The following is a 24,484-nucleotide window of genomic DNA, read 5'->3' as shown; positions in this document are numbered from 1 at the left end:
CATCTCCTTCTCTTCTCCTGCTGCAGGTGCTGAAGGGATGCAAGACGCTGGCCATGTCCGTGTGTTCGATGGGTCGGATCCCCGGAGGCTACATCACCAACCACGTGTACAGCTGGGTGGACCCTCAGGGCCGCAGCGTGTCCCCGCCGCCAGACAACCACGAGGTCAACCAAAGGCAGGGGCTGGGAATGGAGGAGAGAACGGTAAGAACAAAACCTGTGTGTGTGTGTGTGTGTGTGTGTGTGTGTGTGTGTGTGTGTGTGTGTGTGTGTGTGTGTGTGTGTACAGCATGTGTGGGTGGTTGTTTTTGGAGTACGATTAATTATAAATGAAACATCTTGAGACAAGACACTCAAGTTCAGACTTCAGCAGACCTTAAAAGTGAGTACTTTTCTCCAGAGGCACCAGTCCTTTTTTAGTTTTTATATCCTTCAAATGGTAATCCCTCCATCCTCTCTTTATCTCTTTATTTATTAACCAGTGACAAGGTGGGTTTTGTTGCCTATCAGCGGTTAGGTCGTGAGTGAAACATGGCCGTCTGAGGACAGTCATCATGACCTTTTCGTGTTGTGACATTTCCACAGACAGACTCATCCTGTAACAAAGCCCCCCAGCGCCTCAGGCCTGTGACTATCTGCACCCCAAGAGAAGATTTACTCAAACTGAGTCATCCAAAGAAAAAAGAACACCTGGTGGCGAGTGAGCTAATAATAGGCATCAAAAATACAGAACTATGAAACAACAAACTCCAGTAAAATCCAAGGTGGTGACATGTTTGAATTCGTCATCGTTCAGTCTTGAGATATCTCTGTAAATATTCAACGCTCTGAGAAGCAAAATATGAGAATGAACAGTATACTGTACAGTCGTCCACTGAAGATCTTTATTTTTACAGCACAGAGTTTGACGTCTGTCTCTGGTGAAGTTTGAAGGAAGGTTTACAGATCCAGAAGGAGCCTGGACCTAATTCAAATTTGGATGACACACCACATGAACATTAAGTTTGGGAAAATCTCAAAAAATGTCTTGGTCTTTGTGAAATATGAATTTGATATTTATGGTATTATTTTGAAGTGGTGTTGTATGAGGTGCTTGTTGGTAGTAAGTGTGTTACTGACAGGGGATCCTGGTCAGCTCGGCCTGTTTTGTTAAGAAAGCGACCAAAAAACTGAAATGGAAGCTTCGCTATCAACCTCTGCAGACAGGGTCACTTCTACCACATCATTTAGCTGATTATAAGAAACTCTTATCACAGCACTATTCTCGGTGTAAGTTCAGGCTCTATTTAGAAGATTTTCAGTGCATCACTATGCCATCAGAAAGCCTTTTTGTTGTGCAATTACAGCAAATCCTTTAATTTGCAGCTGTACTCCTTCCTATGATCGGTACATGGTGTTGTAACGAATCAAGGGTGGGACCCACAGCACAGACACAAATGGAGGCAAGGATGAAGTATTGTAAACAAAGTTTTAGTGAGATAATTTGCAACAGGTAGAGTTCAGCAGCCTGTTGCACCAGCTGTGCGTAAGTTCAAACGTAGCCTAGTTTGAATGTCATTTCTCATTTAGGATGGAGTTTACACTCTACTAACGTTTTGTGCGTTGCACCAGCTGAGATAGTTCCAACGTTAGCCTAAGTTGCAACTTAATTCTTACACTTGGGTTCTAGTAGGTATAAAGTTCTCCATACAGTATATCGGCTACCAGGGCGCGTTGTTTTGAAAAGTGGGATGATGAGGAGATACAGAGGGTCCTCCCAGCTATATGACGTCTGCAACGTGATATCCGCGAGAGATTAAATCCTTTAGAAAAATATGATGACCAAGATTTGCACTCCTGAGTATTAACATATGTTGTAGTTGATAATTGTACCACTCGATGTCACTTTTATTATACACACCGTAGATTAAGGATTTAGACTGTAGTTATTATTACTTTAGTTTTTTTCAGCTGTTGGTCAGTTCTGAGTTGATTAGGCACGAAAGATAACAATGCATTAAAATTGGTGCTTTCCTCTGATTGGCTGCTGGAAGTGTATACGTCCTATCTGCGACAATGTTTTGGTTAGTTTGGACGTTACCGTCTACTAGTTAAGATGCTACTTATGTCTCCGTGTTGCAACCAAACAATGACACAACTTAAGTTACAAACTAACTAGTATCAACGTTTGGTTTAGGGTGGACTTTACACCCTAACTTAGGACACAACTTATGCACAGCTGGTGCAACAGGCTGCAGGTTTCCAGGGTGCTTTATAGAAGGTGAGTGGCTGTGGTTCTGGAGCTGGGCGTTTTGCTGCTGAGAAGTTGCTTGGAGATCTGGGCACAGGGAGAGACAAGGTTAGTTTCTTTCAAGGGAAAAAATAATTTCAAAAAACACATTTTCAGAGGGCCTGACCTGAGTACCACTTTTTCTTAAAAGACGATCTGGTGAGGAGTGGAAGACTGAGTCGGACTTAAGTACTACAGACAGAGTTGATGGCTTTATTGTAGATTACCACCACCATCTCCAGGGGAGCAGACAAACAAGACAAACACACAGGGAAAGAGAAACAAGAAGAAAATGGAGGGAAGGAGACTAGGAACCTCACACATGGCTTTTATGAGGGAATAAAGTCCGGCTTCCCTTTTAGGGGAACCTTTGTGTTTATATCACAGGGAACAAGTTACGGGTAAGTTCAGAATCAAGCTCCACCCACGTTATGTGCAATTCTAATGACGTCAGATATGAATAAATCTCAAGACTCAAGCTGAGTTATATTGTGGCCTGAGGTTTTCTTTAATACTTAATGTGCTACAGGTCAACAGTGAAAGTACTGAACTGTGTAAATGAACAGTAAGAGCTCAGCTGTGGAGCAAACAGGATCTGAATTTATACAAACAAAGTTCAATATTCATCGTTCAGAGCTCAAAAAGTTGAATACATCTCATTAACTCGATCACTCCAACAGAGATCAATTTCAGTTTATTCTCCTGATAATCACATAAACAATCAGACGATTTTCTCGAGTCTCATAGAATCCCAGGTCAGCTCAGACAAACCAGCTCTGCACCGAGCAGCTGAAACAAGAGATAACCCTCATTCCAGAGAAAGATAACTCCTCCACCGCTTCAGGATACGAAGAAACACTTTACGGCAGTTCAATGGCTGAAACTGCTGAACGTGCAGATCTGTGCCGTTAATGTTAATGCCTCTACATGCAGCTCTGCACAGCTCTGCAGATCTGAACGGGAACAGATGAGAGGTATTAAGATGAGGCTGGAGGACCTGAAGGTGAGGAGGAGATTGTGGAAAGAGTCCTGAAGCGGAGGTAAAATGGATGTGTACATTTTTCTTCTTGTCATATGGAGAACTTAAACATCTCAGTCAGCTAACAGGGAGGTAAAGGACAGTTGCTCTGTTATAAGTCACCTCTCTGATTTATGGATCTGTTGTATGAGAATTTAATAGATTGGTCTGAACATCTGTACAAATCGGGTTCTCCTGTCACAGCTAAACATAACTTTAAGATACAAACTTTAACAGCTGCTTCAAAAGTTGAACGCTTTATTAAATGTGAGGCTCATTTTGGAAAATATGCATATATGAAACGTAATATAAAAGATATTAAACTAGCATTTCTCCCTTGGGACTTTCCCATGTCATGAAGTGGAATTTAAATCCACTTAAATGAAGTTTTAATAGTTTGCTTAATAAAAAAAGCAGTCCAAAAAACAGGCTTCTGGTGGCTGCAGAGGTTTTACAGAAAATAACTCCAAGCTTTTCATATTTTCAATTTCAATAATTTTAAATCTTCTATCCCCTCTCACATTTCTAAATCACTGTGTTGTGTTGATTTATTGGAAGCTGAGCCCGGGGATAGTTTGTTTCGGTTTGAACTGGCAGATATGGAAATGTCACCCGTCAGAGAAACAAAACAGGAGTGAGCGAGTATTCACAGCTGGGTGTTCTTTGTTTTCGTGTGAGCAGACTTAAAAACAACGGAAACATTAGTAAAAAAACAACAAAGTGAGCTGTTGTGAGTGTTAGTGGCCTTAATAGGAAAAACTACGGTGGCTGACGAGGTCAGATGATCTGAAAAGGTCCGTACGATCTTTATCTGAAACGACGCGTCTTTAAAACACACACAAAAGTCCAAAGCAACAGCAGAAACACCCTGCAGATTACACATGTTACTCCCTGATGTCAAACTGAGCTGCTTTTCCTTATCAGCATTAAATTCAGTGTCTCTGTAAACATCAGAGCTGTGACTCATAGCGCCCCTACAGGCCGGATCACCTCTATTGTGAAGCCTTAAGTTGAAGTGCTTTTTACTCATGCATGAGTTTTAGGATTTCATGTGTATTTTGTTTTGCATCATTTGTGTATTTAGAGCACGTCTCATGTTCATACGGTTGTTTTGGCTACTTTCAGCCTTGTCTTTATTTGCAGTGTGTTCCTGCTGTCTGGTTCTCTTTTGACCTAGCATTTTTGTGGACAGTACGCTGTATCTCACTGCTTAAAGTTCTGGTCTTGTCCTAAAGTTGAAGGTTTTTGGCAATCTGTCCAAATGGAAATTAAGAAGATATTTAAAATTGATGTTCCTTTAAAGCTAGGGTTGGTAGTCTCGGAAAACCAGCATGAATTTGAATGTAGCATTTCTTCATGACTCCGTGTAACCCCTCCCCTCCTCCCTCGGAGCTCCTCCAAAACGACGCCCCCCCCTGCTCACATGCACGAGTGCCGCTGATTCTCGACCATATGATCGTGACTGATTCAAAACCGGTCCTCACCAAAACATTCTCATAGTGAAAGTTAAAAACACAAACAAACATGGCTGCTGTTAGTACTCACAACTATCATGCTAGCATTATCCAGTTGTACTGGTGACATGATATCAGGAGAAAAGTTATAACACATGTAATACTGTAACAGCTCTACTGTTTGTTAAACGTGTTCAGTGTAGATGTTCTTAATTCCTACAGTGTTGACGGTCAGTGAAGGCATCAGGAGAGGTGTAGAGTGTGCGAGTGGGAGAGAGGAGAGACAAGAGGAGAAGTTTTTCATTCATTCAAACATTGATTGTTGTTTTGTTGGTTGGCGTGATCACGGCCGACAGTGACCGGTTATTAAAGCTCAACGTGTTCACGAATCGGCTCGTCATCACTACAGCGTCCGGACGGACGCTACAATAAATATATATTTCTGTAGGACTTACTGAACGTCATTAATTATTCTGCTTGTTGGTGAGAGCTTTTTAGACTCTGATCTGGACTACAGTCCTGAGTAAAGCACCTCATCAGGTCAGAGGGGACAGGCCAGAGGACGAGCGAGAGGGGCAGTAAATAGAGTCAGGGGAAGTAGAGGCAGGAGACGGGGACTCGGAGGAGTGCACGCCGGGGAAATGTACGCGCAGGAGGAGGGCAGAACGGCTGGACGGGATTTGATTGGTTTAAAATTTGGGGAGCCAAAAAACGGTGATTGGTTAGTGTTTTCCCAGGTTTACTCCGGCTGTAGATAGCAGTTTTTTTTCACTCTTTTTTAGGAACACATCATGTAATGATTGCAATCAGGACATAAAGATCATTTTAACCAGTATGACAAAAAGTGTATCTAAATCTGATTACCAACCCCAGCTTTGAAGCCATTTAGTTTTGTATTGGGATTAGTTTCAACCTATCAACAAAAACACAGATACATTCTTAGAATTGCTCTTTATGCGGCACGGCTCACTATTCTTCAGAAATGGTTGGATGAAGAGCCTCCTGACATTAAAACATGGTATCAAAAACTCATGTCTATTTTACCATTAGAGAGATTATCTCATGTTCTCAGAGGCACTCTTGAAGTTTTTGTAACAGACTGGTCACCAATAGCAACTTATTTTATAGAAGAATGGATAAGAGTTATAAGTATAGGGGTATCAAATGTATCACATTAAAATGTTACATGTATACATTTTTCAGGTTGTGATTGCTGCATGTACTAACACTGTAAAAGAAAAATGTGTCCTTTATTTTATTTTTTGTCTTGTTTTGTTTTGTTTTGATGTTTTCTGTGGAAGCATTATATGTTTATTTTTTTGTGGGTTTTTTGTATATTGTGAAATCTTTATTTAAGAATAAATATGTTGAAAGAGGAGGTTCAAACAAGGAAATTCAAGTCAAACTGACTCAACTAAAAGTTAATCAATGTGGGAATTCATAGGAAAACGGGCATTTGAACAACTGAATGTAAAACACTTCACATTGGGGTATATCATCATTTGACACTGCCATATAGATAATTAGGAGAAACTGTGTTAAATCCTGTTATAGTAGAGTCACCAAACTTCTACAACAAGTCCGGTTTCCAATCCTCAGTTTTTCCGTCCACATCCAAGTTGGAACCACAAAAGAGGAAGTCCCCATTACTTGAGTCTGAGTCAAACCCCCATTACCATCCCTCATGATTACTATCAGGAGGATTGCTGTTTCACTGATCCTGACTGATTTAAATGATCAATGAAGCCACGCTGGGATCACTACAGGTGATTAATAAACTCACAAATACCTGCAATCCTCCCATTATTTAAATTCAACCGATCAACCAATCAAACATCTTGGACCCAGTTGAGTCACTTTAGAGAATAACATAGTTGTCTTGCTTGGAACAGGAGAATACTGCAGAATTAGTGCTATAGAAACCAACTTTGTAAAGACTGCTCTGATCTAAGTTGCTTGTTGTGTTGTCTCTGTGTTATGAGCCGTACACCTGTCCCTGTGTGTCCACTCTGCACCCAGTTATCCAGCTACATGTAACATTGGCGGCATGCTCAGACTCTCTTCTTCCTCCAAACACAGAGCTCACAGATGAGGGCTGGATCATAGATGGGTTTATAAATTAAGAAGCAGACCTCCAGGCTCGGCTCCCTTTCCACCACAACTGTCCGCTACAGAGTTGGCATTACTGCAACATCGCAAATCCACATAATTATCTCACATTCAAGCTTCCCCTGCAAACTCCTTCACTTAGGGCAAGAGATGCAGAATCTCTGCCCATTATTTCATCCCCTCACTTCATGCTTGTGATACAGAAAAATATTAGTACCACATAATGGTATTATACCCCGTTTTTTTACTATTTATTTATGATTTCTCTTGTAAACTATAATCCCCCAACAAAAAAGTCGAACTATCCAAGGTAACGGAAGAGGTCTAAACCAAATAACTAAAGAAAAGCTTAACTTAAGTATTTTCAAATTGAATTAAATATATACTATGAAATACACACATGTTCTTCATGTACAACTCAAACACTGATTATCTCTATTGGCTGCAACTTCCAGCAATGTAATCATGTTGTTTCTGCCACTTCATTAGTTTTTTTTTTGAAAGGTGTTGTTATAGAGCTTTCATTTCCATCTGTCAGTCTGTCAAAAAATCCAGAACAAAACCAGAGAACGGCTTTAAAGAAAGCCTCAATGAATGAGTTCTAAGGCCAACATCATCACATTTCAGTCAGCCAACTCACGTTTAAATTGTTTATTGTAGCAGCAAATACATATTCATGTTTAGCGCCTAGGCTCCGGCCTCATCACTCCCTGCAGATAAGTTCACATGCAGACACTGAGGAGTGATGAGCAAAACATAATGAACACCCCCCGGGGCTTGCAGGTGGATGCTGGGGTGGCAGTGGGGATGAAAGAAAATTCAGCAATAGGCGTGCAGGCAGCAGAGGCGTTGACAGGCAGAGGGAGAGATGGGAGATTTTCCCAAGTTTAAATAGACTGCCAATTAGAGAGGCAGAGGGCAGGATTGGAAGATGGTTATGAGAGCAGGACATGTGACGTGTTTAGCAGTGCAGCTCGAGATGACTGCCTGAACTTGCTCGCAGGCGTAGCTCCATTTATATGTTACAATTACGTACTGTAAAATCAAAGTAAATATAAGTTGCATATACAGTTGTGCTCATAAGTTTACATTCCCTGGCAGAATTTGGGATTTTTTTGGCCATTTTTCAGAGAATATGAATGATAAGAGAAAAAAAAAAAATTCACTCAAGGTTAGTGGCTGGTGAAGCTATTTAATGTCAAAAAACTGTGCTTACTCTTTTTATATCAGAATGACAACAGAAACTACCCAAGAAATCATAAACTCTGCCAGGGTATGAAAACTTATGAGCACAATTGTGAAAAGGTTTGAACCGTGTTCCTGCATGAAGACTTCCAGTGTGTTCAGTAATGTCCAGTTTCTATGCAGATGAGTAGCTCTTTCTGAAACTATCTATAACCTGCATGCCACCTGGACAGTAGTTGAACTCAGTCTACAGCTACACTGATAGTTGTGAGGGACAGATAGACCCTCTGCCTGCAGCCAGTTTGCTAACACTCGCTCTGATCAACAGCCCCCCTGCTGCTCACTTCATGTCTTAAAATCAGGAAGTTTATTGATTTAACAATATACCCCTGTTTTCTTTAAATGCGTGGTTATGACCCTGGGTCTTCAAGAGCAAGACTTCATGACAGGGCGACTCCCTAAAGGCCCATTGTTAGTATTCTTAATGTTCAGGCAGTGTTGTAGTATTGCCCAGGGATCCGACTCGAGCACTGATGACTCTGATTTGTACTCAGTCCTGAGCATCACCTGCATTAAGACTTGAGAGATGGAGAGGATGACTCAGAATTGTAAGCTGATATAGGCTGTTTAAATGTTTAAGACTTTTTTTAATAAATATATATAACAAAATGAGAAAAACAAATCCAGGAAATCACATTGTAGGATTTTTAAAGAATTTATCTGTAAATCATGGTGGAAAATAAGTATTTGGTCACCCACAAAGAAGCAAGATTTCTGTCTCTCACAGACCTGTAACTTCTTCTTTAAGAAGCTCTTCTGTCCTCCACTCGTTACCTGTATTAATGGCACCTGTTTGAACTGGTTATCTGTATAAAAGACACCTGTCCACAGCCTCAAACACTCAGACTCCAAACTCAACCATGGACAAGACCAAAGAGCTGTCCAAGGACACCAGGAAGAACATTGTGGACCTGCACCAGGCTGGGAAGAGTGAATCTACAATAGGCAAGCAGGTTGGTGTGAATAAATAAACTGTGGGAGCAATTGTAAGAAAATGGAAGACATACAAGACCATCGATAATCTCCCTCGATCTGAGGCCCCATGCAAGATCTCATCCCGTGGAGTCAAAATGATCATGAGAACGGTGAGCAAAAATCCCAGAACTACACGGAGGGACCTGATGAATGACCTGCAGAGAGCTGGGACCAAAGTAACAAAGGCTACCATCAGTAACACACTACACCGAGAGGGACTCAAATCCTGCAGCGCCAGGCGTGTCCCCCTGCTTAAGCCAGTACATGTCCAGGCCCGTCTGAAGTTTGCCAGAGAGCATATGGATGATCCAGAAGAGGATTGGGAGAATATCATGTGGTCAGATGAAACCAAAATAGAACTTTTTGGTAAAAACTTAACTCGTTGTGTTTGCAGGAAGAAGAATGCTGAGTTGCATCCCAAGAACACCATACCTACTGTGAAGCATGGGGGTGGAAATCTCATGCTTTGGGGCTGTTTTTCTGCAAAGGGGACAGGACGACTGATCCGTGTTAGGGAAGAATGAACGGTGCCATGTATCGTGAGATTTTAAGCCAAAACCTCCTTCCATCAGTGAGAGCATTGAAGATGGAACGTGGCTGGGTCTTCCAGCATGATCCCAAACACACCGCTCGGGCAATGAAGGAGTGGCTCCGTAAAAAGCATTTCAAGGTCCTGGAGTGGCCTAGCCAGTCTCCAGACCTCAAAAACATCACTGCTGTAGAGGAGATCTGCATGGAGGAATGGGCCAAAATACCAGCTACAGTGTGTGAAAACCTGGTGAGGACTTACAGGAAACGTTTGACCTCTGTCATTGACAACAAAGGTTATGTTACAAAGTATTGAGTTGAACTTTTGTTATTGACCAAATACTTATTTTGAAAATGACAGACCTCTCTCATCTTTCTAAGTAGGAGAACTTGCAAAATCAGTGGCTGACTAAATACTTTTCATGCACAAGATCAAAATGTACACCTTTGTGCAACTTTGGGGTTTTAGTACCACTCTGGAAAACATCTTGAGAATACAAATGAATGGATTAAAGATGATTTTCTTGCTCTTGATGCCTCTGATGATAAATATTTTACTTTAAATTGGACTGTCAGAAACAAATCTACATTTAGAATTGGGTGCCAAACTTAAAAATTGAGAAGCATGATGACAATTTATCAGCAAGAAATACTCAAAGACACGATAACATAAACGTGCTCTGTGGAGTCCAGATAACTTTGAGGAAAGGAGTGCAGAACATTGGTGCCATCTTTAACTGCGTCACACTATCAGGACTCTTTTTTCTAACTTTGGCTCATAAAAACTCAGCTTACACAAAGTTCCAGCACAGGCAGACAGCCAAATGAAGTTATTGGACAGGCTTCTTCTGCATCTGTTGTATCCAAAGACACCAGTTCTTCCTTTTATAAAGTGTTTCAGTAACTGACTGCTGTCGGGGTGTAAAGACAAAGTGAACAAAAAATGACTCTGGAACAAATTGCCTGTCACAGCTTTGACACAATGAAGTTAATGACTTGTGTTTGTGGCAATAAAATACTTCATGTGGAGCTTAGCCAACATGTGGGTCATACAGCTGTTGAATAACTGTCACCTCAACCACATCATTTACCACCACCCTGAATGAATCCCTGAAACTGCGCTCCGTGCAATTCAAGGCATTTATTGGCATTGAATTTTAAGGACAGTTTTTTTTGCAGAATGTTGTGTTTGCAGAGTGATTCAGACTGAAGTGAAACTGAACCAAATTTATGTATCAAACAGCTTGGAGAGGCTCCTATGAATCAAGAGAAATACACAGTAACAGTGACATAAATCTGCTTATTTTTTACCGACCTTACTGAATGTTACCTCCCTCCTTCCACTTATAGGCAGGTTTTCTTTTACTCAGTGTTATGGCGTCACGTCCACGATGCTTGCTCTGGAAGATGTTCAACACCACAGACTGTATAAACAATGGACGTAGTATCAATGATATCACCCATCTGTTTCTGAAGTGCTGTTTTAAAGCCAATCGTCGGCGGGAGCCATATTGGAAATGCTGAACTCAACCAAACTTAGTGTGAGGTAAAGAGGCGGGGTTTAAGCCTCCTAGCCAACAGCTAAAACCATTCATCCCCGTACAGTGTGTGCCAATAGAGAAATTAGCTACTTAGATCCAAGCCGTTTTTTGAACCAGGTTGTAAACATGTGTATTCTGCTGTAAAGATCGTCTTCTTTGAATTGGTGTGTATGTGGTTTCTGCTGATTCTGCAGCCAGCCTCAAGTGGACACTCAATGAACTGCAGTTTATAACACTTCCGCATGGGCTTCATATGTTAAGACCGGAGGTTGACGCTTGTTCAACACTCATCTTCACAATGTTCTTCCATGGAGTGTGACATTCCGAACCTATTATCCAGTAGCAATGGACTATAGATGGAAGGTAGCTTTTAGCTAAATCTGGTGAGCTCCGCTTCAGCCGAAACCCTTTTCGATCAGCCCATCTTTTTTCTTGTAATGATTGTGATTGTGACGATTTCTGCTGCTGCTGATCGAAATAAAATGTCTCATTCATTTACTATAAAGTGCTTCCAAAAATCTTGTGGGAGGATAGGGCTTAAGTTGAAGGGAAATTTAGGAACACAAGACCTCATTTTGAAAATGTCCTTGAAATGTGGGACCACTGGGCTGTGGGAACATAAGGATGATCCCTTATGGCTTACCAAAATGGACATTTGGTTGTAGAAAGCAATTATCTATATGTTTGTATTTTTAATGATATTTTAACACAAAAAATATAGCACAGGGCGTCTAACATAGGCTGATCAATAAAAACAATAAAACCATCCCTCGATTTATGCACAAAGTTCAAACACACAAACGTCTCCAGAAAAACAAGAACTGACCAACTCAGGACATGACATCACTAAGAGGGAACACTGGAGGTGTGATTGAAATGTTAAGACCCAATGAGCCTGTTTGGAGTCCATGCATGTGCAGGACTATGTTCTTAGACTGATGGGTCTGACTGTCCTGTCTCCCCTGCAGGTGAACCTGAATATGGATGACGGTCGCTCTCTTGGTCTGATGATCCGGGGAGGAGCTGAGTACGGACTGGGGATCTACATCACTGGAGTGGACCCTGGATCTGCTGCAGACGCTGGAGCATTGAAGGTAAAGCTAGAATGATGACACTGTTACGCACTTATCACTCTCTAAAACATATATTTTTTTGGTAATTCACATTAAATTGAACATCTCCATTGAAGGTAACATTAGACGAGGTGAACGGGACTTCTGCACAAATGCCAATGTTGACATTTCTGTCCTCATTCAGCTCTCCTTCTTCTCTTTGACGTTGACTCACCTTTAAACATATATGAGTCAAATGTCTCATCTTTGAACATTGTTGCTGTTATCTCTACCTCTTCTGGTTTCAGTGACTTTGTAGAGATCAGCAGCTTAGAGATGCTCTCTCCAGCTCTGCTGCCGTTGTCTGGTTCACAGGACAGGATGTTGCTCAGGCTGCTCTTACATCTGTGCCTGCTAACTGTCATTATTTCCCCACACTCAAGACCAGCCTGAAACCACACTAAAGTTTTAACCCCAGTGTCAACAGGCAGAGAGGTAGTGACAGGCTACATTCTGTGGATTGATTTGATATGACATGTGTGCTCAGGTTGTCTCTGATGTTGCTTTTACTGCTGAAACTTCATCACTGTAGTCTAAAATATGATGTTCAGTTTTAACAGCAGATACAGTGTGTGTGTGTGTGTGTTTTATACTGACGTGGTTAAGTAAGGATGCTGATGCTACGCAGCTTTAATATTTAACCCTCCTGTTACCCTCAAATGTACTAACATTTTTTAGCCTGGGGTCAATTTGACCCCAGCAATTTAGACCTCCAGAAACTGATTGATACCTAGTTTTATGTTTATGTTTCTTTGTTGACTATCCAAATAGCCTTTAAATAAAACATATTTAAAGCATATTAACACAATTTAAAGCTTTTAGAAGAACATCAAACTGCTGCAAGTTTGTCATGCTCTTGGCAGCCCTGCCTTGTTTCTATGAAAACGTATGACACAGACTCATCATTGAATGTCTTTAGAGACATGGTGGCTGGAAATATTATATCTCAATCTAAAGGTTAGTGGTTCGATCCCAGCTCCAGCAGTCACATGCAGAAGGGTCCTTGGTTATAGTGGCCTCAATATCATCCAAAACCACCAAAACAAATGTGTGTAAAATGTTGATATTTCTTATCTTATATACAGCTAAAACAGCCTGGGGTCAAATTGACCCCAAGAAACACTGATGCATATGTTATTTACTTTTTTACAGGAAATTGGAACATATCAACATTTTAATTTTATGTTTTCCCAGTTGTCTCCATTAAATTAGGAAAATAAATGAAATATGAAGCCAAAAAAATGATGTTAATCATTAATTTAGAGACGTTAAACATTGAATGGGGTCCAATTGACCCCAAGGATAATAGGAGGGTTCAAATATGAAAACGTGTTTTAATGAAAAATAACTGTTGGAATTATTATTTTGTGTGTGTGCTCTTGCATGTGTATGCAGGGTGTTTGAGTAGAGGAGAGCACGCTGCCTGGTTAACATACAGAGACAGGGTTGAACCTCCAGCTCACAGCCGGTTCTCTTTAACAGATACTAATAATGAGGAGCATCATGTGTCAGCAGTGAGCTGTACGTTGTATTGATCTGCTTTGTATGCAGGGTGCGTGTAGAGGAATAGACTGAGAAGGAGAGGAGGAGATCGGTAGACAGGCAGTTTTGTTCCTTTGCACGCTTGCTTTTTGTGCCTTTGAATAATTGATGTGTGTCAAAGTTAGACACAGACAGCAGAGTACAGGAGCCACGCACTCTTCAATGAAACCAGCCGGCATTAGAGACTCTCAGAATAGTTTGTTGTTACCAGACTATCTTTATACGTTTATTCCAGTGTGTTGGATACCATCAGCTGTCTATACGTCTAAGACTGCTACACTGCATGGTGTGTGCTCATGGCCAAAAAACACAAAGCTAACTATCAGGCGAGGCTACTGCATTCAGTGGAACTAGAGCGTATATGAGATGTGCATGAAAAGGAACATCTTAGACACTTTTTGTTGAAGGTTTTTGGGAATCTGTGCAAAATACTGATATCAGCGTGTTAAAAGAGCACAGATTAGCATGTTTACTCTCTAATAAACAAGGCAGAAAGAGAAGAGCAGCTGGTTGTAAACATGATTAGATTTGCAGGTGTATCTCAGGCCCAAATATCAGGGAATTAACAAGTTCTTCTCATTCCTCGTCTGGAAACCACAAATTAGCAGCAAGGTTGATGTCAAAGAGGAGATATTTCGTCTGCCTGACAGTCTGTCTGTCTGCTGCCTTCAGAGACAAACTGTAGACTCTGAGTGACAGCTTGAATCACTCATTCAGTGCCTCTTCATTTACACAGTTTGAGAACAAAGCTTCAGTTGCAGTTTTCAGTCAGACAGATTTATATAACTCACAGGCTCACTACTGTTTCTTTTTCCAGGAAATGTTTGCTCTTTATTTATTTTGGTACTTCATAGAAATCAGAACCCAGAAACTGACTCTGAAAGTGTGTCTATGCTTAAAGCATTGTAACTCAAATGAACAAAAACGTTCTACCTATGATATTTAAAGTCACATTTAAATACTGTTATACTGTATATATTTAAAATATTAGAATTGAACTTCAACTTCAACTTCAACTTCAATTTTTTAAGTATTATTATGTTTTTGATACCGTTTTAACGCTAGGATACAGAAGGCGGGGTTAACTTGGATATTTATGACAAAATAAATATCTAACCAATCAGAAATGAAACATTGAGTCACATGCACACATGTTCAACGAAACTACGAAGTCTCCTGACGTCTCAGCCAGCTCCTCTCAGTGTTGTATTAGCTGTTAGCTTGTTTGCTAATCATGTACTGCCTGTAATCTGTCTGTGTAGCTGTCTCTCTGCTCTTTGCACAGCTGTGCTCGTGTGTCCCTGTCTGCACATCCACCGCTTAACATGACAGCTTGTTGTCATTCTTCTATTTTCCTAACGGCGGTGATTTGGGGAAGCTTTGGGACATGGTTGAGTTGAGTTGTGGTCGAGTGGCTAAAGCAGTCCTGCATATGCTCCAGTCATTTCCCCAGGACCGGTTCACTAACTTTTACCAGGACCGGTTCACTAACTTTCCCCAGAACCGGTTCACTAACTCTCCCCAGGACCGGTTCACTAGCTTGCAACAGGAACGGCTCACTAACTCTCCCCAGGACCGGTTCACTAGCTTGCACCAGGACCGGTTCACTAACTTTCCTCAGGACCGGTTCCCTAACATTCACCAGGACCGGTTCACTAACTTTCCCCAGGACCTGTTCACTAACTTTCCACAGGACCGTTTCACTAACTTTCCCCAGGACTGGTTCACTAACTTTCCCCAAACAGCTCAGAGTTTAGACAAACAGCTCCTTCTGACACCCGGAGCCGAGCTCCTCTGCGTGCACATACTACACTTCAGCCTCCGCTGCTCCGGTTGTCCCATGGTCCTAATGCCCCGGAGACTACGGAGTGATAAAACTAATTAATGATAGAAGTCCTGATTCTGAAGGATTTTGTGACTCAGCACTCAGAGACCATTTGAAATTAATAATTTTCAGATTCTGGAGTTTTTATGTCTTTAGATTCAGAGTCAGACGGCTCAAACATGTAGGCTGTGAACTCTCTCCTGACCTGTCAATCAAAGAGTTAGCGGCCACGCCCACACAGTCCTGAGAAATGCTCTGAACTGTAAAATAAGTTGTTTTTGAGCACAGTTTTTCATAGTTGTGGATGTTTATTTTCAAAACGTTTTTTTTGTTGAAGCTTGAAAACACATTCAATTTTGATATTCTATGTGAATCTTAAATATTCTATTTACATTTCCAGATTCTTTAAAGTTACATTAGTCCTCTGCTGTAATACAATAGACTCTGAAACTCTACATTTTCTGTATCACATGAATCAAAGCAGAGAAGAAAGGCTTTATAAAGCTAAACCTAAAACAGAGGAGTCAGCAGAGCTCAGTTGGATCCGTGTTCGGGCGCCCTGAGGCACTGAAACCTCTGGTGTGGTCCTTAAAGTTGTGTTCGTGTATTAAACTCGTTGTTGATGCAAAGATTCTCCGGCGCTGTGCCAGCTGTCATCGTCAACATCTGCTACCTGATTCTGATGAACCTGTTAGCATTCCTGCCACCTGCTTCCTATTAGGCTGCTAAACCTGTTAGCGTTGCTAACATCTGCTACCTGCCTAACAGCCTCAGTCAGCCAGCTGACTTCACCGCAGTGACGGGCCTGCAAAGATGCTTTATTAGCCATCTAAATCTGTGCTGTGTGCTTTCAGGTCAGCTTTCTGCCTCAACAAGCAGGCCACTCTCACTGAGCTATTTTCCCTCCTGCCTGAAGCACGAGGAACAGCAGCCAGTGTTTCCTACCTGTAAACAATGAGGCTGAAACCTCAATCTGGCTTTCATGATAATATCTCACTGTGTCCTACTTGGAGATAAAAATAACACTCATCTTTATTTATTTATTTGGGTATTAGTTCTTAGTAGTCCAGACCAATTGGGACACTTTAGAAAAATCTTCTTACACCGAGGAGAAGGAGATTAAAAAGCAAGAGCTTGAAAGACATCCTCAAAATTTAAATGTTCTCCTTTGAAAGAAACAGCGAGACACTTCTCTGCTTCTGTGACAGGGAGATGAAGAGGTTCCTCTTTTAACGCGGGGAATTGTTCGGTCATGCTGCAGGGCTGGAGGGTTTGACGTGCAGTGACAGAAAATGTTAGAGCCGGGAAAGGTGAGAGAGCAGAGCGGGTGACAGAAAAAGAAATGTAGTGGATTCTCTCTCTTTACCTCGCCAAGGCTCACAAATGTGCCTTCATTCATCGAGAGTCTGCAGACATTCATCGCTTCTGGAGAGGAGCTGAGATCTATCTTACAGTGCACATGTGTGTTTGTGTGTGTGTGTGTGTGTATGTGTGTGCGTGTGTGTGTGTGTGTGTGAGATAGAGAGATGGTCAGATTGAGTGATCCTGCCATTAGAGTGAGAGCAGCAGACGGAGAAAGAGGCTGTTTATTATTTCCAGGAAAAGCATCTCTCTCTCTCTCTCTCTCTCTCTCTCTCTCTCTCTCTCTCTCTCTCTCTCTCTCTCTCTGAGTTTTCTGTCGTTAATAAGATGGAGGGTTGGCTAGACGCTGCAGCAGGTGATCATCACAAGATAAATGTACGGCCCTTTTTTCTCATATTCATTCTTTTAATATAACTTATCCCATATGTCATTAGCTTGTCCAAATGCATCAAAAATATAACTATTTATCTGTTTACCTGCTCTTATCTAGAGGTCCAGGGCTTATCTGTGGTTGCACATTGTTGTTGCAGCAGGTGTGTAGTCGTCGTCTTCCCTTCCGTAGAAAAATTTCCACTTTTTGCTCCACCACCACATTTCTTCTGAGAACAAGAGAGGTATACTTCTTCTCTCACAACCTCCTCACTCTTAATAAGCTCCAGAAATACTAAAACACAGAAACAAATAGAGAGAATGCCACAGGCCACTTTCCTAGCAGGACACGCCCCCTCAATCAGGTGATTAAACATCCTGCTACATCTTCAGTAGGACGTGATGAAAACAGGAGTAAAACAAATGAATATCAGCGTAAATTAAGGTCAAATGGACTCAACAGAGATCGGTACAGCTCACCAGAGACACAGAGCTCTGTGGACAGAAATCCTGTTTCCTGACATTAACATATACCTGATTTATGAAGCGGTGAAGTGCACAAAGCAAAGCCTCATTCTGATCTGACCCTCTGATGAACTGTTGTTACCTCCCATTAATCAGATCTGACAGCTCCACAGCACGACTCGTAAACTGTAACAATGATCCACATGACTTCAGCAGTACAGGCAGGGCATCTCATGACCTGGAAGATTTGTTAAACAGCAGTCATGTTAAATTATTAATTTCAATTTTAACCCACACACATTACACTGTGGGGGTGCACATAAGGACAGACTCAAACAGCTACTATCTCATCCTCAGTAACACACTGTTCGACAGTTCTGCCAATTTTATATTTATATTTGTACATTCTTCTATTTGCACATTTTATATATATATATGTATGTCTTCTATTTTATTTTATTTTATTTTTGTATTTTATTTAAACAGAGAGAAGTCAGACAAAATTTCACTGTACTTGTACAGCGACAATAAAGCTGATTCTAATTCTTCTAATTCTAATTCTAAATTAATCTGTGATCAAAACCTGCAGACCGATCATTTTTTAACCTTTTATCTAGACAGGCTTTGCAGGATTTTAAAACCAGGTTTAAAAGCGTAATCCAGAGTCCTCTGAAACTGTTCAGATAATTCATCAACTTGACAACAAAGTCAGTATGTGTATGAAAGTGTGATGTGTTGAGACATAAGCAAATTTCCTGCTGGTATCTGGTGAAAACATTAACCTTTCATCAGTCTGTACAAACACATGTTGAAGAAACTCGCCTTTCAACTCTTTCTAATACAGCGCCACCCACCGCACAAAGTGTGACTGCATAGTAGGGGTGAGCCCGACTAAGGATTTGCTTAGTCGAATCTGATTCATCAGATTTTGCCCATAGTCGACGAATAGTTGAATGTTTGTTGTTTTTCCTTATTGACCCAAAGTCTGCATGATGGTGACCGCATGACAATATTACGCAAAACCATTTACAATTAAAAGACTCATAGCTTAAAGTAAAAGGGACAACAGAATATTAGAAGTATAAAACTTAGATTTTTTAAATCTATATTGCAAAAACTACGAGGTGATGATGGAGAGAAAACTCAAATAAGGCCACCATCCATTAAACATGGAACAACGCGCCGCTATAGAATAAGGAATCAGGAGATATTTAAACAGTGTTCACACAGCGGAGAGCAGCACTGCAGAGGGTAGTTTGTCCAACTTAAGGCTAAACATTTGTATAATGTTCAAAATCAAACCTGAACCAGCTAAAGGGTTTTTAAATCTCTTAACAGAACCTTTTAAAACAGTCTTTCGTCTCCTTTTTGTCCGCTTGAGTCTTTTCAAATTGTACGTGAGGAAAACCATCATGTGTACGGGCAGAAGTGCGCTCCTTGCTTTGTTGACTGTAAATCCTGTCTTTGAGAATATCCTCTCTGATGATGTGGAGGTGGATGGGATGATGTGGATTGTTTTGTTTGGGTATCCTTCCTCGTTCTTTTGGCCCCGTACAGTTTTTGTGTGGTCCGGTAATCCTTGATCTCACAGCCCTCTTCATGAAGCTGCTCCTCATCTTCATTGCTAGTTTTAGGATCAACTGAAGTTTTATTTCCTGACATTTTGAGCTACCATGAACGTAGAAAGATTTAAAGGCCAGCTGAGGTACGTCTGCTCCACAGGTCCCTGCTAAATGGGAGAGTCCACCTTTAATTACCACCTTAAGGAGACTTAACACTTCAAGAGCTGTTCTCAGAATTACATTAAATACGTCTATATTTATTTAAAAATAGGATTTATGAGACACTGTTTTTAGGGGAAACAGGAAAATAATGTAAAATTAGACATTGAGCACCCCCATGGTTTGAATGGAATGATCCACGTTTCATATGCAAATATTCGACTATGAGATTTGCAGTCGACTAAGGCTCGTTAGGACGAATCGTCAAATATTCGACTATTTGGGGTCACCCCTACTGCATATTTCTTCTCTCATGGAGCGTCTTTAAACACATCAATCTGTTTTGTGAGTACATTATAGTTTTTTTATTTTGTGGCATATGGGGCAGGATGCCTGGTAAAATAGTGTGTTAGATTTATGGTCCAGCCTTTATAAAGCTGAAAGCTGCAGTGCAGCCTCTTACACTGTTTGAAACTGTAATTTTAAATATCCCTGAACTCAGCATTGCTGAGAAAGTAGTAGATCCATCATCTGCTCCATATGAATAGACCCAGCTGAAAGTCATATTACTCATTTATATTTGTTCAACACAGCGACACTCACTGCTGCCCATTCATTACTTAAAGAGAGTGAAAACACTCAGCCATATCCATTAGAAGTTATATAAATCTGCTCCAAATCCATCCAATCAGAGGCTGCTAACCTTCTCACCTTTGAGAGGAGCTCCAGATAGACCAGCACTTTCATCCCTCTGTTACTGAGAAGTACTTTGTCTTGTTTGTTTGGATGAATTTTCTTATTATCATGTCAGAGTATCAGATTTTTATTGTTTAAAATCTGCACACTTTGCCAGTACTGGGTTGTGCAGCCAAGGTTGGCGGATTGTGAAACAGGTTGTCGCAAACAACATAAAAATCTTGGCTTTATAGCTAAAAAGCTTCATCAGATGCACATCTTCTATTCATTCAATTTGAAGAGCCGGCAGAATCCATCATGTGTGATACCACAAACAAGTAATTTAACTCAACAAACTACAATACATCCAGAACTCTGCCGCCCGCCTGCTCAGCCACACCCACTCCCGTGACCATATCACCCCTGTCCTCCAAAACCTCCACTGGCTCCCTATCAAACAGCGCATACATTTCAAAACCCTCCTTCTCACCCACAAAGCCCTTCATAACCAGGCCCCCTCTTACCTCACCGACCTGCTCCATCACCACACCCCCTCCCGTAACCTCCGATCCTTCAACGCCCACCTCCTCTCCCTACCACCCGACACCAAGCACCGAACCTTGGGGGACAGAGCTTTCTCTGTCGCCGCCCCCACCCTCTGGAACGCCTTACCAATTAACATTCGTAACTGCCCCAACCTGTCCACCTTCAAATCACTCACCAAAACCCACCTGTTTAGAACTGCGTTTAACGTATGATTGCTTTTAAATGTATTTTATCCATGTTTTTATTATTCTGTTGTTTTATATGATGTTTTTATCCTTTGTGCAGCGTCTTTGAGTTTTTAGAAAAGCGCTTTATAAATAAAATGTATTATTATTATTATTATTAATGCATGTATGGAGAATGTGACAAATGCAGCAATAAGATGTATCCACACACGGATCTGCCAATCGTGTCTCCTACCTTCAGTGGGCCACTGGTGACAAAAAGCACAAAGATGATTCTGAAGCAACCTCAAAGATTACTTTGGAAAAAGAATATGAATCTTCTCAAGAAGAGCTGGTGCAAATATTTGCCACTTTGCTCCAGAGGTTTAAGCGCCATCTCTACAACATCAGGCAGTAGTATGCTATCTCACAGGCCCTGAAGCAGAACCTCCCTGCAAACAAAAGGGCAGTCCATGTTGACTTCTCTGAAAACTATAGCTACAAATACAGCAAAATACACCAACAGGCCACCTTGCACAGTATTAGTGGGGGTAGAATCTGACCCTGGCTTCTTCTGCATGATATCGGCATCAAGGTTGAAGAAACCACCTGCAATATGACAACAACCGGAGCCCATCCTAGAAGAAATCAGAGAAACATTTCCAGAACTGTTTTTTAAGAAGGGGCTTACAAGGTGTTCCTAGAACTACTTTGAAGCCAGCCACGACAAAGGAGCCCCAGGTGGCTGAAGAGGAGGGCCAACAGGCTTGTCATCCAAGGAGTTGATATCCCCACACCAATGTCCCTGTACAAAGCTCATTCAGGAGCATGATGTGGATGATGCAGAGAAGGAATATATATCTGCCTGTCTCACCACTATGGGGAGCCGAGCATTCAGCCGCTCTGCTCCCCGTCTCTGGAACTCATTACCACCTCGACTCAGAAACATCTATTCTTTCCCCCATTTCAAATCACAACTCAACACACATCTGCTTAAAACCGCCTACTCCGTCTAACGCCAATTGAACTGTCAATTTTTATTGTTTCTATTTTCTTACCACTTTGTCCGTTTATATTGTTTTGATTTTGATTTTTGTTTCCTTTAATGTAAATCCATGTATATATATACATATATATATATATCCTTGAGTGCCGAAAAATGTGCCTTTAAATAAAATGTATTATTATTACTATTATTATTAGTATCATTATTATCGATATCAACTGGCATGAAAAATTTCATCATGATCATTTATTTTTTGCAATATCGCCCAGCTTTACCTTCACCTAGCTGCTATCAGCCGCTCTCGTGGTGCAGGTGGTGACATACTGAAGTCTGTCTGATCCTCTGCCCTGAGTCTTTCTCTGGCAGCGGAGATGAGCGGGCCTCACACTCTATAAAGAAATCAGCAGAGGAGAGAGAGTGGAAGATTTTGTTGTGAGATTATATGGATAGAAGTCAATACTGGGTCTGTCTTCAGCAGCAGCTATCAGCCTGTCAGTGTAACCTCGACTGAGGCACATTCACGCTGACAGCCAGTGTTCATTTGTCGATTTTGACCGAGGCTCAAAAATTACAATCAGTTGAATCATGCTTTATGACTCGTTTTGAATGCACTCCCTATGTTCCTCTAAGGCTTGGTGCAAGAACTGAATACTGAGACAGCTTGTCTGGCTCTTGAATGTGAATACACTGCCTGTTTCTCTGTGTGTGTGTGTTTAAAGATAACAATTTCAGAGTAGCTACTTGCTCCTACATCCTCTGCCATGTTGGCTGCCTCACTTTCATCCATGTAGGTCACAGACATCACACTAAATCCTCTGATCCTTATTGACTTCCTCTCAGTCATCTGGTTCTGATATGTCTGTCTTGCTGTTTCTATCAGTGATGTCTGTCTTATGTGATATGCACCGATGGATACGCAAAGGGATCCTGCAGTTTTGGAAATAAAAAAGAGATGGAAGTATCGATTTTACACGAACAACGTCATCAGAAATATGGGGGTGCATCAGTGGCAATCTGCTAGTGTCAACCAGACAAGTAGGCAAGCTTTCAACAACGTGTGACAAGCATCAAAATGTCTGGTTGTTGTGTGGACAGGTGTCAGAATCAATGAACCAACAGTGGACTCGAGTTTACCAACTAAATTTGACTTGAGTCTCCAATGGGTCCCAGCACAGATTCTAGTCAATGTGTTTGCTTCCATGGGTCCAGCAATCCTGAGCCCTCTGCAGCAGATTTGCAGGACTTCTATTTTTGGCAATTGTTGGAGCAAAACGCTTCACCCAGCACAGAGCAGATGGAACGGGGCAAGAAGTCAGGCACCAAAACAACATTAAAACATGCAGTTGATTTTCAGAATCAAACTCTCTGTGTTATCACTAGATCGATTTCACTTAACTACAACAACAAACCGTCATGATGAGTGGAGCCAGGCCTGGAGTCAACAGTTAAGAGGTTTTCAGAGGACAATAAAGACAACATGGATGAAGAGAGGCTCATCATGGAGGTGGGGAAACTGTCGATTCAGTAACGACCACGGGAAACCCTCGGTCTCATGACTCCAAGTGCCCAGAGGTCCTGTTCAAGGTGTTGTCCAGTGTTCACTGGAGTCAAACTGAAGAACTTTACAAGAGAGCATCACGAAGAGGCTGGAGTCAGAGCATCAAGAGCCACCACATATAAACGTCTTCAGGAAAGAGACTACACCTGTCACATTCTTCATATGAAGACACTCCTGAACCAGAAGAGTCTTACCTGGGCTAAAAAAAGATTGGGACATTTAGAATTTAATTTCTAAATCAAGGTCCTAAAGTCTGGAGGAAGAGAGGAAAGGCACAGAATAAAAGTCCAGAGTGAAGTCTCTGCTGTCTGTGATGGTTTGGGGGGCCATGTCATCTGCTGGTGTTGGTTCACTGTGTTTTATCAAGTCCAACGTCAACACAGTGTCTACCAGGAGATTTTAGAGCACTTCATGCTTCATCTTCCAACAACCCTCATGGAGATGCTGTTGTCCTTTTCCAGCAGGACTCAGCACCTGCCCACAGTGCCAAAACTACCACCACATGGTTTACTGACCGTGATGTTACTGTGCTTGATCAGGCAGCTGACTCACCTGACAAATCTGTGAGATATTTGTCAAGAGGAAGATGAGGATGACCCGACACAAAAATATACACCAGCCAAAGGCCGCATTCAAAGCAACCTGGGGTTCAATAAGACCTCAGCAGAACTACAGGATGATCACGTCTATGCCTTACTGATGCAGCAATTTGTGAGGAAGAAGCCCACACTGGCAAGTACTGTGTGAATAAATTAACATGCTTTTTAAAGTTTAACATTTCTGTGTCTTCAACCTTTTCTTCCTCATTTTTGACTATCATGAGCTTTTAGTCTTAATCGTAGAAATTCAAAATTGTTTGAAATCTTCTATTTGACATCAGAAATACAAGAATATGTTAAAGTTGTTATTCCGGGGGTTCACTCGCGGTCTTCTTTGGGGGGTGGGGTGGCGCGCGGCTGGGGGGGTGTTACTGCGGCAGGCATTGGGGTGTCCCTCCATGC

General features: G+C 41.5%; 1 protein-coding gene across 1 annotated transcript in view; it reads left to right on the top strand.

Moving 5' to 3' along the window:
• The window catches only part of LOC117819034 (whirlin-like), a 171,686-nt gene that overhangs the window by 80,107 nt on the left and 67,095 nt on the right, over window positions 1–24,484 (top strand). The window contains exons 3-4 of the mRNA XM_034692232.1: window positions 27–203; window positions 12,107–12,232. Of these exons, the coding sequence (XP_034548123.1) occupies window positions 27–203; window positions 12,107–12,232 (303 nt within the window). The remainder of the gene's footprint in view (window positions 1–26; window positions 204–12,106; window positions 12,233–24,484) is intronic.

Source organism: Notolabrus celidotus, chromosome 9 (genome assembly GCF_009762535.1).
Source record: "Notolabrus celidotus isolate fNotCel1 chromosome 9, fNotCel1.pri, whole genome shotgun sequence".
In the NCBI taxonomy this organism is placed as follows: domain Eukaryota; kingdom Metazoa; phylum Chordata; class Actinopteri; order Labriformes; family Labridae; genus Notolabrus; species Notolabrus celidotus.
Note: the sequence above shows the minus strand (reverse complement) of the source record. Positions and strands in the feature narration are given on the sequence as shown.